Source organism: Onthophagus taurus, chromosome 3 (assembly GCF_036711975.1).
Source record: "Onthophagus taurus isolate NC chromosome 3, IU_Otau_3.0, whole genome shotgun sequence".
Classification (NCBI taxonomy): Eukaryota; Metazoa; Arthropoda; class Insecta; order Coleoptera; family Scarabaeidae; genus Onthophagus; species Onthophagus taurus.
In genome coordinates, this window is record NC_091968.1 from 20,181,427 (window position 1) to 20,200,121 (window position 18,695).

The following is an 18,695-nucleotide window of genomic DNA, read 5'->3' on the forward strand; positions in this document are numbered from 1 at the left end:
GGGGGCGTAGCTCAGATGGTAGAGCGCTCGCTTAGCATGCGAGAGGTACCGGGATCGATGCCCGGCGCCTCCAACGTATTTTTATTTATTTATCTTTTTATAAAAAAAGGTAAAATTTATGGCAAAATCATCGATGTTTACATAAAGACTCATGCGTTGATCAGCTTCAATAATCCACATTAAAGATGATTTGTAGTTGTGCAGCAACACTCAATGTTATTACCTTCAAATCCGGCTGATAAGAAATATCACGGAAAAAATTGATGGTTTCCAATTAATTTTGTCTCAATCTTAAACTATAATTTATTTGAACATTACACTAAGCTTAGGAAAGAGCAGGTATACTAATTAATATAAAAACTGGATACAAATACTAACTAGTATTGATCCCTTTGACAGAGTGAAGAAAACGTTAAGACATTAAGACTACTTTAGGCCCAACGGTTTAGCCTGAGGAACGGTTGCCACATCCGAAGGAGATATCTAATCAGAAGAGTACACTCTAAGCAGTTTAACGTAAATAAATTGGAGATTAACTCTGATTAACCAAGAGTCTTGATAGTAGCGTTTCAAATTGAATCACGATGCTCTTTATTGAGTGTTGAGGCTACCAATGTACTTAGGTTAAATCGTTATATTGTTATATTTTGTTGTACAAGAAAGAATTAACCGAGGTCGTTTGTTACATAAGAATCTATATAGTGCCAGATATGGAAAACTAAGTGAATTCCATGATCAAGCGATGAGAAAAGGTATAACAGACATAGAAGGAGAGAAGTAACAAAAAATATTAGAAGACTTTACAAGACGCTGTATAATTTAATTCTATTTTTGCTGCAGATCATGGTGAAACCATATTCCAGATACTGGAAGAATTTGAAATTCGAATCGAGAACAATTCATCACGTAGCAAAAGGAATGATTCTTTTATTTACTACATAAATATAATTGCATTATGTCTTTGACAAAATTATTAAAACATGAAGGCTCTGAACAACTAGAGCATTTCGACTCAACCCTATTTAATGGTACACCTTCCTCTTCAAGTTCTGGTACAAAACATCTTCAAAGGAATACTTAGGACATGTTTTACTATAAGTACTCCAGCAAACTCCCAGTTTTTAGAGACAAAACAATACAAATGAAAGAAATGGACGAATCCTTAGGGATATAACAGCTATGGTAAAATACTGAGACGGTGGATCTGAGCTCAAAGTAGTTTAGGAGAAATTAATGAGTACTTACTCGATTCCTTAATTTCAAAGGAATCAAAGCTAATTAGGATAAGTATCTAGAAAATGATTAGAATTTCGAGTACTGATTTCGAAAAGGAAGACATACATATAATAAGGAGACATCGACTATGCCAGGAGGTGACTGCGTAAACCAGATTGATCATCTGTTGATAAATATTCGATACGCCTCCTCAATAATAGATGTCAAATCACGCAGAGGGACAAATTGCGACAGCGACAAATTTTTGGCGTTGTCAACTTTTAGACATAAAGGGAGGGAATGTTAGGAAGTCCTTCCTAGAACTGAAACTAACAATAAGAAAGATGCCGTACTCGGAAAGGCAGCAAACGAATGCATCGCCACAAGTACTAATTGCAGAAATGTGGAATGATACGATGAAAAGTGTAAGAGTGCAATAAGAGAGAAAAATGAGGCGCGGATGACAATGATACAGAGAAACACAAGGGCGAGTAGAATGGAGTATAGCGTAATAAAAGGGAGTCGCAACAAGAAAATTCAAGTCTAAGAAAAGGAGAATTAGAGAAAAGGTAAACTTCACAACGAGGAAAACTTCTACAGGACTATTAAGATGGAAATAACAGGGTATCAACACAAAAGTAGCATGTGTAATAGCAAGGAAGGTGAAGTACTAATTGATAGAGAAGAGATAACAGAGAGATGGAAGCAACATTTCGATGAATTACTGAACATCATGCACCAGGGAGAAGAGGAAATAAATGTAAATGGAGTGAGTACAACGCAAGTTATGATAGAAGGCTCAACGGTGGAAGAAGTGCAACAAGCTATAGCAAGGATGAAAAATAATGCCAACGAGACGATAACATCATTGAGCTTCTAAAAATTAGTAGAAAGGAAACAGTAAGAAGGCTCCATGAATTGATAATAACCTGCTTGGAGGAAGAAAGGATTCCCGAGAAATGGAAGATGGGGATAATTGTACCACTGCATAAGAATGTATATTGTATGTATAGATATATAAATGTATTGTTATCATTATCTCTCTCTAAATTGGCCACAGATCCTTTTTAAAATAGATAAGCTACCAGAAACACTACAAGAGCAAGTTTTGGAAATTAAAAATGATTCTGCTGCCAAATATGATTTTGAGAAGATGGATATGTCACTATTTCGGGTAAAATATCTCGAAGCTTATCTCAGCATAGCAGAACTATTTACAGTTCTAGCAACAAAATTGAAACATCTACGTTGTGCGCTTTCTTCCATTCAAGCTAGAATTGGAAATCTTGTCAAAGGTATGCAAACTCATCCATCTCATTCTTTCTTAACACATGTGTGTGAAAGCAATATTTTATTATTTTGTAATAAAAGTTTCACGAAATATGTATGCTTTTTGCAGTTATATTATTATAACTACTATAAAATTACAAGGGGGGCGTCGGTATTGTGATTTTAGGTAGTAGGGAGGTGTGATAAAAAAAACTTTGGGAACCGCTGTCCTAAACCCTCGAATATCCTTCCTATCCTTACAACCCCTTCTTAACACAGAGTGAGTTAATTAATTATCGTATCCGACGTCATCATTGTAAGTATGCAACCAATATCACAGTATTGGTATTGCAATACGCGATTTAAATATTTATTTATTTTTTTTATGTTAATAATCGAAATTAGGAGAGAACGAGGTTGAAGTAAAAACTTGCGATTAAAAATGTTTGAATCGATGTCAAATTAAAAAAATCACTTCCGGTCTATATCTAACAATGAAAAAATGACTTATATCAAAAATTAAAGCTCAAAATTTCCTCTTTAAAACGATGTATCGAAAGATATTTGTTAATAATAGAAATTATGAAAAAACGAGGTTGAAGTAAAAACTTGCGATTAAAAATGTTTGAATCGATGTCAAATTAAAAAAATCACTTCCGGTTTATTTCTAGCAATGAAGAAATGATTTATATCTTAAATTAAAGCTCAAAATCTCTTCTTTAAAACGATATATCGCAAGATATATGTTAATAATCGAAATTAGGAGAAAACGGGCTTGAAGTAGAAACTTGCGATTGAAAACGTTTGAATCGACGTCAAATTAAAAAAATCACTTCCGGTCTACTTTCAGCAATGAAGAAATGATTATATCTAAAAATTAAAGCTCAAAATCACCTCTTTAAAACGATGTATCGCAAGATATATGTTAATAATCGAAATTAGGAGAAAACGAGGTTGAAGTAAGAACTTGCGATTAAAAATGTTTGTATTGATGTCAAATCAAAAAAATCACTTCCGGTCTATTTCTAGGAATAAAGAAACGATTTATATCTTAAATTAAAGCTCAAAATCTCCTCTTTATAACGATGTATCGCAAGATATATGTTAATAATCGAAATTAGGAGAAAACGGGCTTGAAGTAGAAACTTGGGATTGAAAATGTTTGAATCGCTGTTAAATTAAAAAAATCATTTTTGGTCTATTTCCAGCGATAAAGAAATGATTTATATCTTAAATTAAAGCTCAAAATCTCCTCTTTAAAACGATGTATCGAAAGATATATGTTAATAATCGAAATTAGGCGAAAACGATCTTGAACTAAAACCCTGCGATTGAAAATGTTTGAATCGATGTCAATTTTAAAAGAATCACTTCCGGTCTATTTCTAGCTACGAAGAAACGATTTATATCTGAAATGAAAGCTCAAAATCTCCTCTTTAAAACGATATATCGCAAGATATATGTTAATAATCGAAATTAGAAGAAAAGGAGCTTGAAGTAGAAACTTGCGATTGCAAATATTTGAATCGACGTAAAAAAAAAATCACTTCAGGTCTATTTCTAGCAATGAAGACATGATTTATATCATAAATTGAAGCTCAAAATTTCTTCTTTAAAACGATGCATCGAAAGATATGTGTTAATAATTGAAATTAGAAGAAAATGACCTTGAAGGAAAAACTTGCGATTGAAAATGTTTGAATTGATGTCAAATTAAAAAAATCACTTCCGGTCTATATCTAGCAATGAAGAAATGATTTATATCTTAAATTAAAGCTCAAAATCTCCTCTTTAAAATGATGTATCGCAAGATATATGTTAATAATCGAAATTAGGAGAAAACGAGGTTGAAGTAAAAACTTGCGATTAAAAATGTTTGAATTGATGTCAAATTAAAAAAATCACTTCTGGTCTATATCTAGCACAATGAAGAAATGACTTATATCATAAATTAAAGCTCAAAATTTCCTCTTTAAAACGATGTATGGAAAGATATTTGTTAATAATCGAAATTGGGAGAAAACGAGCTTGACGTAAAAACTTGCGATTGAAAATGTTTGAATCGATGTCAATTTTAAAAAAATCACTTCCGGTCTATTTCTAGCAATGAAGAAATGATTTATATCTTAAATTAAAGCTCAAAATCTCTTCTTTAAAACGATATATCACAAGATATATGTTACTAATCGAAATTAGGAGAAAACGATGTTGATGTAAAAACTTGCGATTAAAAATGTTTGAATGGATGTCACTTTAAAAAAAACACTTCCGGTCTATTTCTAACAATGGAAAATGATTTATATCTTAAATTAAAGGTCAAAATCTCCTCTTCAAAACAATACATGGCAAGCTGTATGCTAACAATCGAAATTATGAGAAAACGAGGTTGAAGTAAAAACTTGCGATTAAAAATGTTTGAATTAATGTCAAATTAAAAAAATCACTTCTGGTCTATATATAGCAATGAAGAAATGACTTATATCTTAAATTAAGCTCAAAATTTCCTCTTTACAACGATGTATCGAAAGATATAATATATGTTTATAATCGAAATTAGGAGAAAGCGAGCTTGAAGTAAAAACTTGCTATTGAAAATGTTTGAATCGATGTCAATTTTAAAAAAATCACTTCCGGTCTATTTCTAGCAACGAAGAAACAATTTATATCTTAAATGAAAGCTCAAAATCTCCTCTTTAAAACGGTATATCCCAAGATATATGCTAATAATCGAAATTAGAAGAAAACGAGCTTGAAGTAAAAACTTGCGATTGAAACTGTTTGAATTGATGTCAAATTTAAAACATTATTTCCGGTCTATATCTAGCAATGAAGAAATGACTTATATCATAAATTAAAGCTCAAAATTTGCTCTTTAAAACGATGTATCGAAAGATATATGTTAATAATCGGAATTAGAAGAAAACGAGCTTGAAGTAAAAACTTGCGATTGAAAATGTTTGAATCAATGTCAAATTAAAAAAATCACTTCCGGTCTATTTTTGGCAATGAAGAAATGATTTATATCTTAAATGAAAGCTCAAAATCTCCTCTTTAAAACGATCTTTCGCAATAATGAATTAATTAATTATCGTATCCGACGTCATCATTGAAAGTATGCAACCAATATCACAATATTGGTATTGCAATACGCGATTTGCGTATTTGGTTGCATACTTGCAATGACGACGTCGGATACGATAGTTAATTAACATAGTGTAAATGATATAAAGCAAAATTCCGTCAACATCCTTATACTAGAATAATAATTACTTGGCAAGTTATTAACAGATGATATGCAGATCTTTAAGATATTGTGTGAAACCCTCAAAGTATTAACAACACTTTTTAAGTCATCAAAAATCGTTATTTATTTTTTTAAATCCTATTCTCCTCCCATTGTTTTAATTATTTCATTTTTATCTTATTATTATCTCATTTTTTTAACAAATCAGTACATGATTTACCTTCATTACACGCTGTATACTTATTTATTTACGCACCTCGCGCGCTGTAGATAGTAGTAAAAGGACACACTATGTCATTTACAATCATTAATACGTAATAATAATGTAAATGTATCGTTACATTATCATTAATAATTTTTTCTTCGGTTTTTTTTTTTATATTTTGAGCGATGTACATTTATAAATATAAAAACATCTAGTACAATCTCATCTTTAATAATAATATTTTTTTATTAAATTAATTAATTAATAAATTAAAAACTCACCTTTCTTTTAGTTGTTGGTTTCTTCTCATTATAACAATTTATTTTTTAATTATAAAACCCTCTATTCATAGCAACCCTATTCCTGTTATGCCATTTACACTTTAAAATACGTAAATAAGTTCGTCGAAAGCTCGCGTTACATAAAGCGTAACACAACGGGTTTATGGTCGAATTAATATAACATAAATAATAAAAAAAATCCCACAATTTTTGCGGTATAAGTTCATCGAAAGTAGAAACTGGTTTAATTAGCACCAAAATATTATACGGCGTCCAAGTTATAATAAACGTTAATAAAATCGCCGATAATGTTTTCGCAGCTTTCTTGTCAGCTTTTTTTTCTTGCGTTTTCTTCTTTTTCTTACCTTGATTTTTCGTCGCGTTTGCTAACAAAGTTTTCCCCGCCAATTGCTTAGGGATAATTTTCGCGTTTAATGGTATTCTGATATCAGGCATCGCCGATGGTCTTCGATTTAAATGATTCGTGTGAATGTTCGAACCGAAATCGGTTAAATTCGAATCGATTTGTTTTGTTGCTGCGGTCGCTGATAATTGTTGCTGCGTTAATCGCGCTGCATCTTCAGGAATCATTTTGATTGATGGTCCATCACCAGCACCATCCAAAGTATCCGGCAATCTGATTAAAATCGTATAAACGCTATCGTTTGATATCGAACGAGCACCAAGACGATTTGCGTTGTTTGGCAAACTCCTTGTATCTCTCGGCGCTAATCTCGTAGGGGTTATGTTTGCTTGGTTGTGGATCATTTGATCCCTTTGGTTTGGTTGGGGAAGTCCCGTTGCGTATGGATCTCTAAAAAAACAATTAATTAAAAAAAAAACAAAATAGAATCATCTTAACCCTTTAGTGCATTAAGATTGGTGAGATAAAACTAAAAAAGTGCGAGTAAGATATACACTGACACTAATCATTCGCATTACTATTTTTCATATTTAATTTAACTTCGTGATTAATAACCATTAAGAAATGATTTATATCTTAAATGATAGCTCAAAATCTCCTCTTTAAAACGATGTATCGCAAGATATATGTTAATAATTGAAATTAGGAGAGAATGAGCTTGAAGTAAAAACTTGCTATTGAAAATGTTTGAATCGATGTCAATTTAAAAAAAAAGAGTAACTAAATTATTACTTGCAATATTTCGAAACTTTATTGTTTCTTCTACAGGAAAATACTAGAAAAAACAACCGAAGTTACTAACATGAAAAAACAACTTTTAAATTTACTTACATCATAGTTAAATGAAATCGGGGCAGTTGAAATACATAAAAACAATTCTTGACTACTCATTAAGACCAAAAAAGCCAAAGTCAATTGAACATTACAAAATGGATGAAGAGTTAAGAACTTAAAACCTTTGTCTGTAGAAGAAACAATAAAGTTTCGAAATATTGCAAGTAATAATTTAGTTACTTTTTTTTGGTCTGATCGCCGCACCCACCAATCCTACCGTCTAGTCAACAGTTTTTGCGAGCAAAAACTCCGGCTAGCAATTTTAAAAAAATCACTTCCGGTCTATTTCTAGTAATGAAGAAATGATTTATATCTTAAATGAAAGCTCAAAATCTTCTCTATAAAACGATGTATCGCAAGATACATGTTAATAATTGAAATTAGGAGAGAATGAGCTTGAAGTAAAAACTTGCGATTAAATATGTTTGAATCGATGTCAATTTTAAAAAAATCACATACGGTCTATTTCTAGCAATGAAGAAATGATTTATATCTTAAATGAAAGCTCAAAATCTTCTCTATAAAACGATGTATCGCAAGATATATGTTAATAATCGAAATTAGGAGAGAACGAGCTTGAAGAAAAAACTTGCGATTGAAAATGTTTGAATCGAGGTTAATTTTAAAAAAAATCACTTCCGGTCTATTTCTAACAATGAAGAAATGATTTATACCTTAAATTAAAGCTCAAAATCTCTTCTTTAAAACGATGTATCACAAGCTGTATGTTAATGATCGAAATTATGAGAAAACGGGGTTGGAGTAAAAACTTGCGATTGAAAATGTTTGAATCGATGTCAATGTTAAAAAAATCACTTCCGGTCTATTTTTAGCAATGATAAAATGATTTATATCTTAAATTCAAGCTCAAAATCTCCTCTTTAAAACGATCAATCGCAAGAAATATGTTAATAATCGAAATTAGGAGAAAACAAGCTTAAAGTAAAAACTTGCGATTGAAAATGTTTGAATCGAGGTCAATTTTAAAAAAAATCACTTCCGGTCTATTTCTAACAATGAAGAAATGATTTATACCTTAAATTAAAGCTCAAAATCTCTTCTTTAAAACGATGTATCACAAGCTGTATGTTAATGATCGAAATTATGAGAAAACGAGGTTGGAGTAAAAACTTGCGATTGAAAATGTTTGAATCGATGTCAATGATAAAAAAATCACTTCCGGTCTATTTTTAGCAATGATAAAATGATTTATATCTTAAATTCAAGCTCAAAATCTCCTCTTTAAAACGATCAATCGCAAGAAATATGTTAATAATCGAAATTAGGAGAAAACAAGCTTAAAGTAAAAACTTGCGATTGAAAATGTTTGAATCGAGGTCAATTTAAAAAAAAATCACTTTCGGTCTATTTCTAACAATGAAGAAATGATTTATATCTTAAATTAAAGCTCAAAATCTCTTCTTTAAAACGATGTAGCACAAGCTATATGTTAATAATCGAAATTATGAGAAAACGAGGTTGGAGTAAAAACTTGCGATTGAAAATGTTTGAATCGATGTCAATGTTAAAAAAATCACTTCCGGTCTACCTTTAGCAATGAAGAAATGATTTGTGTCTTAAATTAAAACTCAATATCTTTTCTTCAAAACAGTACATTGCAAACTACATGTTAATAATCGAAATTATGAGGAAATGAGGTTGAAGTACAAACTTGCGATTGAAAATGTTTGAATCGATGTCAATGTTAAAAAGTCACTTCCGGTCTATTTTTAGCAATGATGAAATGATTTATATCTTAAATTAAAACTCAAAATCTCCTCTTTAAAACGATTTATCACAAGAAATATGTTAATAATCGAAATTAGGAGAAAACAAGCTTGAAGTAAAAACTTGCGATTGAAAATGTTTGAATCGATGTCAATTTTAAAAAAATCACTTCCGGTCTATTTCTAACTATGAAAAAATGATTTATATCTTAAATTAAAGCTCAAAATCTCTTCTTTAAAACGATGTAGCACAAGCTATATGTTAATAATCGAAATTATGAGAAAACGAGGTTGGAGTAAAAACTTGCGATTGAAAATGTTTGAATCGATGTCAATGTTAAAAAAATCACTTCCGGTCTACCTTTAGCAATGAAGAAATGATTTGTGTCTTAAATTAAAACTCAATATCTTTTCTTCAAAACAGTGCATCGCAAACTATACATGTTAATAATCGAAATTATGAGGAAATGAGGTTGAAGTACAAACTTGCGATTAAAAATGTTTGAATCGATGTCAATGTTAAAAAAAACACTTCCGGTCTATTTTTAGCAATGATGAAATGATTTATATCTTAAATGAAAGCTCAAAATCTCCTCTTTAAAACAATATATCGCAAGATATATGTTAATAATCGAAATTATGAGAAAACGAGCTTGAAGTAAAAGCTTGCGATTGAAAATGTTTAAATCGATGATAATTTTAAGGTGATGATGTCCTATTTCTAGCAACAAAGAAACGATTTATATCTTAAATTAAAGCTCAAAATTTCCTCTTTAAAACGATGTATCGCAAAATATATGTTAATAATCGAAATTGGAAGAAACGAGCTTAAAGTAAAAACTTGCGATAGAAAACGTTTTGATCGATGTCAATTTAAAAAAAATCACTTCCGGTCTATTTCTGGCAATGAAGAAATGATTTATGTCTTAAATTTAAGCTGAAAATCTGCTGTTTAAAACAATGCATCGAAAGGTGTATGTTAATGATCGAAATTATGAGAAAACGAGGTTGAAGTAAAAACTTGCGATTGAAAATTTTTGAATCGATGTCAATTTTAAAAAAATCACTTCCGGTTTATTTTTAACATTGAAGAAACGATTTATATCTTAAATTAAAGCTGAAAATCTCCTCTTCAAAACAGTGCATCGCAAGCTATATGTTAATAATCGAAATTATGAGGAAACGAGGTTGAAGTAAACAGTTACGATTGAAAATGTTTGTATCAATGTCAAATTTAAAAAATCACTTCCAGCCTGTTTTCAGCAATGAAGAAATGATTTATATCTTGTATTAAAGCTCAAAATCCCCTCTTCAAAACAAAGCAGCGCAAGCTATATGTTAATAATCGAAATTATGAGAAAATGAGGTTGAAGTAAAAACTTGCGATAGAAAATGTTTGAATCGATGTCGATTTTAAAAAATCACTTCCGGTGTATTTCTAGCAATGAAGAAATGATTAATATCTTAAATTAATGCTTAAAATGTCTTCTTTAAAAAAATACATCGCAAGGTATATGTTAATAATCAAAGTAAGAAGAAAATGAGCTTGTAGTAAAAACTTGCGATAAAAAAGATTCGATTGATGTCAATTTAAAAAAAATCAATTTTGGTCTATTACTAGCAATGAAAAAATGATTTATATCTTAAATTAAAGCTGAAAATCTCCTCTTCAAAACAGTGCATCGCAAGCTATATGTTAATAATCGAAATTATGAGAAAACGAGGTTGAAGTAAACAGTTACGATTGAAAATGTTTGTATCAATGTCAAATTTAAAAAATCACTTCCGGCCTATTTTCAGCAATGAAGAAATGATTTATATCTTGTATTAAAGCTCAAAATCCCCTCTTCAAAACAAAGCATCGCAAGCTATATGTTAATAATCGAAATTATGAGAAAATGAGGTTGAAGTAAAAACTTGCGATAGAAAATGTTTGAATCGATGTCAATTTTAAAAAATCACTTCCGGTGTATTTCTAGCAATGAAGAAATGATTAATATCTTAAATTAATGCTTAAAATGTCTTCTTTAAAAAAATACATCGCAAGGTATATGTTAATAATCAAAGTAAGAAGAAAATGAGCTTGTAGTAAAAACTTGCGATAAAAAAGATTCGATTGATGTCAATTTAAAAAAAATCAATTTCGGTCTATTACTAGCAATGAAGAAATGATTTATATCTTAAATTAAAGCTGAAAATCTCCTGTTCAAACCAATGTGTCACAAGCTATATGTTAATAATCGAAATTATGAGTAAACGAGGTTGAAGTAAAAGCTTTTCGATTGAAAATGTTTGTTTATCAACGTCAAATTAAAAAAAATCACTTCCGGTTTATCTGTAAGAATGAAGAAATCTTTTACATCCTAGATTAAAGCTCAAAATCTCATCTTTGAAACGATGCATCGCAAGCTATATGTTAATAATCGAAATTAGCAGAAAACGGGTTGCCACATTACTCTCCAATGTGGCAAACCGATGTTAGAAATCAAGTCAGTTATTTTCCATGTTTCATTACTAGGGCACGGAACTTTTGTAACGGAACGATACGATTTACCCCCACCACTTGTTCTCCTAGAATACAAGTCGGTTTATTATCGGTTTATTACACGTCAGTGTCAACTGTCAGTACGATTTGAAAATATTAAAAAAAAATATATTTTATAACTTTAATTCAAAAAAACATGATCCGATTTGTAATATCAATCACAAATCGGATACGGATATAAAAAAATTGCTGTTAACGCATATTGAAACAACCATCCCTAAATTTTCTTCTGTAAATGACGTTCTAGTTGACGTTAAAATGAGTTTGTACCTAGAAAATAATCTTTCAACTTCAACATCACAACTTGTAAATGGAGCATAAATAAAATACTGAGCTATTGAACCATATTTTTCCTTAAGAGTTAAAGGTATATTGTTTTCGGCAATTTGTTGAACAATTCTGAAATCCGAACAACAATTTTACCACAAAGGGAAACTAAAAACAATTCTTAAAAAAAACAATAATACGAACTCAAACAGAACTCCAAATTCCAATTAAAGGTAACTAAAGAAAGATAAATAGCAAATTTGACGAAATTATGCGGATGAAAAGCGTCGAATACTGCACATTTGGACAACAGTGAAATCGTACTGACAGTTGACAATGTTGACATTGATGCGCAATAAAAAACCGATCGTCGATCGTCAATAACAACCGATCATTTTCTAGGAGAACAAGTGGAGGGGGTAAATCGTACCGTACCGTTACAAAAGTTCCGGGCCCTATTCATTACTTTCAAAAGTTATGTCTATAAGGTCTAGAAGTCTAGAAAAAAAGTCTAGAAGCAATTCCCAAAATTCTCTAGACATTTGTTGGTATCACCGCTAATTTCTCGATAATGCACACAAATGTGAAGGACTTCAATGTAAATTCTACACTTCATTTAATAATTCTTCATCTCCAAAAAATTAAATAAAGTTTCAATAGAAAAAAAGAAAATTTCAAAATTCAAAATTTTGACAAAACGTCAACCTCACTTTTCAGTCAACTCTTTGACATCGTGTCTATTCGTTTTTGACAATACCAATAATCTAAATTTCTTGATTGACACTGGAGCCGACATTTCAGTGTTACCATTCAAGTTTTTTCCGAACCATAAAAAGCCATCAATACTTACGGCAAAAAAATGCTTTCAGTATCCCTAAATGTAAGAAGAAATTTTCCTTTTATTTTCACAATTGCAAACGTAAACAGACCCATTATTGGCGTAGATTTTCTTAATAAGTTTGGTATTCTGGTTGATATTAAAAATAAAAAATTTATCGATTGACTAGTTTTTATTGTGGTTATCAAAGAATAATAATAATAATAATAACAACATTTTGGTAACTAATGAAAGTAATGAAACATGGAAAATAACTGCCTTGATTTCTAACATCGGTTTGCCACACGGTCTATTTCCAGCAATGAGGAAATGATTTATATCTTAAATTAAAGCATAAAATATCTTTTTCAAGATAATGAGGAGAAAACTAGTTTTAGGAAAATATACATATTTTCAAAATGAAATTTCGCAAAGATTTCAAATTAGGTCGGATGTGACGTTGGCCTGGATCTAAACTTGTTAAATTTCACATAAATTACCGCGGCAAAAAGGTTCATAAAGAACTAGATTGGGGTTTATGTAATGAGTTAAGTTGCCAAATAACAGTTAAAAGTTCGTCTAAAACTGGGTTGTTGTTTTTTAAATTGGTGAGATGGAAAATTTCAATTTAGTTTTATTACCATTAATTTTTTTTTGTTATTATTTTACCGGGTTTTACTTTATATGGGAAAATATAAAATTATTTTAATAAACCTAAATCATCTTTAGAACGAGGTCCTAAACCGAAAAGAGACAGTGAAGCACTTTCAGCGTACCACTCGAACTAATCGGATAATTTGTCGGTCCTACAGTGCGCTGCTCCTCTTTCCCAAGTGGAGCTTTCAAGTTACCCTCCTCTGCAACTCTTTATACTAAAACCGAACCGCACTAACCACCCTAGACATTTCAACCTAACAAACTTCACCTTATCGTTTCAAAATGTAATTTTCCCATCTTTTCCTTTTACCTTCTCCCCTATTCTCCTTTTTTTTTATTTTTTTTTACCCAACAATGCACATCAAAAAACTTGTGCTCGCAAAACCATGCTTATTTTTCATGCAGTTGTGCAAAAAATTATTTTAAGTGAGTTTTTGTGCTTTTTAATAGTGATATTTAAACAAAGTGCGTGATAATAATAATGCGTTCTTTTTGGTCAGTGTATTTCTTACCTGATTACATTTAATGATGTGCACCTTGAAACGGAGCTTTGTAAAGGTGTATCTAACGACATCGGCGTTATACATCCTTGTCCCTGTTCGCTGGGGCTTTCTTCTTCCGTATCACTATCTTCTCGACCTGAATGCCACCAGGCTACACACCACGCTCGTATCCTGTACAAACCCGATAACCAACCTCTTCTTTGATAAGGCTAAAAAAATTACAAGAATTAAAAAAAAAATTAAAAAATCATATCTCAAGAACGAATTGAGATATAACGATGAAACTAAGAACATATTAAAGCAAATTTAATGAAGATTAGCGAATTATTTGCATAGAACGATGACAATTGTTAACATTTCATCGTAAAGGGGCCAGGAATCATCATATCTCACCGAGATCTCTCAGAGAGAAGCAGCTCGTTAATATTAATTTCTTTTCTAGAATTAAATTTTAAGTTGATAACGATTCAAATTTCAACCCTATAAGTTCTAAATAAAAAAGAAAGAAATTTTTTCTGCATTGATTTATTCTCAACAAATTTTTAGGTAACAGTTTCAATATTAGACCTAAAAGATAATTTCCACACCGATGCTTCTTAACCTCAATACAGTTTATATGATGATTCCTGGCACCTTTACGATGAAATGTTAACAATTGACGTCGTGCCTGAAGACGGTTACACGAAGTAACCGAAACAGAATCTGTAGCACCGATATTTTTTTAAAATAAATTTGTCATCGTTCTATGCAAATAATTGCGTTTTATTATTATTAATAAAGATGTCTTAATTAATTTCTTATTTCCCATAAACTTTGTTACAATAATTTTTTAACCTTAACTATGCCGTTACGGTTACAATTTAAACAACTCAATGGGATGAAATTCTCCATATTTCTCTAATATAATAAAATATGATGTAGGTGAAAGTAAAAACTTTTAAGTTGAAGGTAACATATCTATGTAACATATATGTTACCTTCCAAGATTTTAACTATATTATTGAAGTTTTTTAATTTTTGATTTTGTTAAATTTAATTTTTATTTGTAAATTAAGTTAAAAAGATATTTAGATCTATTCCAGAACCCCACCTACTAACATAATATTTTCCATTATATTGTATAATATTCTAAATACTGAAGATGAAATATTAGTTTCGAAACATGTCTATGTGTGTACTTGAATTGAATTAAACATTTTTAGCATTTCTCAAAAAGTTTTTACTTTTACCTACATCATATTTTAAACAACACAAACTTAAAAAAATCATATTAACCAGATTTATAGAAATTAATAAATTATTTATTGTAGGCTAAAACTAGATCAAATTTGCTTTAAAATGCTTCATATAGAATTATGATAGCCCAACTACTTTTTGAGATATCACATCTTAATTCTCATTAATGTAACAACGATATTTACCAAACGTGTATCGTTTAATTCAAATAATCGTAAGTAAGGGATTTTTGGATATTAAGAAAATATTTATGGCACACAAAAATTACATTAATTTCAGATTAAGATGCTTTGTATCTCGTTAAGATAACCCGACTGGTTTTTGAGATACAATTTATTAAGTTTCATAACTAACCAAACGAACAGATTTTGATTTAAAAATGATATCAACCAAATTTATTGAAACCAATAAATTATTTACTGCACGCAAAAACTAGATTAAATTTGCCTTAAAATGCTTCTTATATCATTGTGATATTCCAACTAGTTTTTGAGATATGACTTCTTAATTCTCATTAATGTAAGAACAATATTTATCAAGGATGTATCGTTTATTTCAAATAATCGTAATTAAGGGATTTTTTGATATTAAGAAATTATTTATGGTACACTTATGCTACATTAATTTCGGATTAAGATGCTTTGTATCCCGTTAAGATAATCCGAGTGGTTTTTGAGATACGATTTGTTAAGTTTCATAACTAACCAAACGAATAGATTTTGATTTAAAAATGATATCAACCAAATTTATTGAAACCAATAAATTATTCAATGCACGCTAAAACTAGATTAAATTTGCTTTAAAATGCTTCTTATATCATTATGATATTCCAACTAGTTTTTGAGATATGACATCTTAATTCTCATTAATGTAAAAACGATATTTATCATGCGTGTATCGTTTAATTCAAATAATCGTAAGATAGGGATTTCTGGATATTAAGAAATTATTTATGGAACACTAACACTGCATTAATTTCGTATTAGGATGTCTTGTATCTCGTTAAAATAATCCGACTAGTTTTTGAGATACGATTTATTAAGTTTCATAACAAACCAAACGAACGGGTTTTGATTTAAAAACCATATCAACCCAATTTATTGACACCAATTAATTGTTTATTGCACGCTAAAACTAGATTAAATTTGCCTTAAAATGCTTCTTATATCATTACGATATTGCCATTAGTTTTTGAGATATAACATCTTAATTCTCATTAATGTGACAACGATATTTATCAAGCGTGTATCGTTTAATTCAAATAATCGTAAGTAAGGGATTGTTGGATATTAAGAAATTATTTATGGCACACTAAAATTACATTCATTTCGGATGAAGATGCTTTGAATCTCGTTAAGATAACCCGACTGGTTTTTGAGATACGATTTATTAAGTTTCATACCTAACCAAACGAACAGATTTTGATTTAAAAATGATATCAACCAAATTCATTGAAACCAATTAATTATTTATTGACGCTAAAACTAGATTAAATTTGCCTTAAAATGCTTCTTATATCATTATGATATTCCAACTAGTTTTTGAGATATGACATCTTAATTATCATTAATGTAAAAACGATATTTATCAAACGTGTATCATTTAATTCAAATAATGGTAAGAGATTTCTGGATATTAAAAATTATTTATGGCACACTAAAACTAGATTAATTTCGGATTAAGATGCTTTGTATCTCATTAAGATAACCCGACTGGTTCTTGAGATACGATTTATTAAGTTTCATAACTAATCAAACGAACAAATTTTGATTTAAAAATCATATCAACCAAATTTATTGACACCAATTAATTGTTTATTGCACGCTAAAACTAGATTAAATTTGCTTTAAAATGCTTCTTATATCATTACGATATTCCAATTAGTTTTTGAGATATGACATCTTAATTCTCATTAATGCAAAAACGATATTTATCAAGCGTGTATCATTTAATTCAAATAATCGTAAGTAAGGGATTTTTGGATATTAAGAAATTATTTATGGCACACTAAAACTACATTAATTTCGGATTAAGATGCTTTGTATCTGGTTAAGATAACCCGACTGGTTTTTGAGATACGATTTATTAAGTTTCATACCTAACCAAACGAACAGATTTTGATTTAAAAATGATATCAACCAAATTCATTGAAACCAATTAATTATTTATTGCACGCTAAAACTAGATTAAATTTGCTTTAAAATGCTTCTTATATCATTACGATATTCCAATTAGTTTTTGAGATATGGCATCTCAATTCTTATTAATGTAAAAACGACATTGATCAAGCGTGTGTCGTTTAATTCAAATAATCGTAAGTAAGGGATTTTTGGATATTAAGAAATTATTTTTGGCACACTAAAACTACATTAATTTCGGATTAAGATGCTTTGTATCTCGTTAAGATAACCCGACTGGTTTTTGAGATACGGTTTGTTAAGTTTTATAACTAATCAGACAAACAAATTTTGATTTAAAAATGATATCAACCAAATTTATTGAAACCAATTAATTATTTATTGCACACTAAAAGTAGATTAAATTTGCTTTAAAATGCTTCTTATATCATTACGATATTCCAATTAGTTTTTGAGATATGACATCTTAATTCTCATTAATGTAAAAACGATATTTATCAAGCGTGTATCGTTTAATTCAAATAATCGTAAGTAAGGGATTTCTGGATATTAAGAAATTATTTATGGCACACTAAAACTACATTAATTTCGGATTAAGATGCTTTGTATCTCGTTAAGATAATCCGAGTGGTTTTTGAGATACGATTTGTTAAGTTTCATAACTAACCAAACGAATAGATTTTGAATTAAAAATGATATCAACCAAATTTATTGAAACCAATAAATTATTTATTGCACGCTAAAACTAGATTAAATTTGCTCTAAAATGCTTCTTATATCATTATGATATTCCAATTAGATTTTGAGATATGACATCTTAATTCTCATTAATGTAACAACGATATTTATCAAGCATGTATCGTTTAATTAAAATAATCGTAAGTAAGGGATTTCTGGATATTAAGAAATTATTTATGGCACACTAAAACTACATTAATTTCGGATTAAGATGCTTTGTATCTCGTTCAGATAACCCAACTGGTTTTTGAGATACGATTTATTAAGTTTCATAACTAATCAAACGAACAAATTTTGATTTAAAAATCATATCACCCAAATTTATTGACACCAATTAATTGTTTATTGCACGCTAAAACTAGATTAAATTTGCTTTAAAATGCTTCTTATATCATTATGATATTCCAACTAGTTTTTGAGATATGACATCTTAATTGTAATTAATGTAACAACGATATTTATCAAGGGTGTATCGTTTAAATTCAAATAATCGTAATTAAGGGATTTTTTGATATTAAGAAATTATTTATGGCACACTAATGCTACATTAATTTCGGATTAAGATGCTTTGTATCTCGTTAAGATAACCCGACTG

The 18,695-nt window shown here is 29.7% G+C and overlaps 1 protein-coding gene, 1 long non-coding RNA gene and 1 other non-coding gene across 5 annotated transcripts in view; 2 read left to right on the forward strand and 1 right to left on the reverse strand.

Annotated features, from left to right (window-relative positions):
• On the forward strand, nucleotides 1-73 carry TRNAA-AGC (transfer RNA alanine (anticodon AGC)). Its single transcript has one exon. It is a non-coding gene; the product is annotated as a tRNA-Ala (tRNA).
• A 1,415-nt stretch (nucleotides 74-1,488) lies between these two features.
• Nucleotides 1,489-2,596, forward strand: LOC139429423 (uncharacterized). Its single transcript, XR_011640070.1, has 2 exons — nucleotides 1,489-2,218; nucleotides 2,276-2,596. It is a non-coding gene; the product is annotated as an uncharacterized lncRNA (long non-coding RNA).
• A 1,563-nt stretch (nucleotides 2,597-4,159) lies between these two features.
• Nucleotides 4,160-18,695, reverse strand: part of LOC111416560 (muscarinic Acetylcholine Receptor, A-type) — a 115,533-nt gene continuing 100,997 nt past the window's right edge. For 2 of the 3 annotated variants that reach the window (XM_023048619.2, XM_023048616.2), the window contains 2 exons: nucleotides 13,998-14,197; nucleotides 4,160-7,028 (listed from right to left, as the gene is read on the reverse strand). In XM_023048619.2, coding sequence (XP_022904387.2) covers nucleotides 6,260-7,028; nucleotides 13,998-14,197 — 969 coding nt within the window. In that variant the 3' untranslated portion in view covers nucleotides 4,160-6,259. The remainder of the gene's footprint in view (nucleotides 7,029-13,997; nucleotides 14,198-18,695) is intronic. The other variant, XM_023048617.2, reaches the window with a different exon arrangement.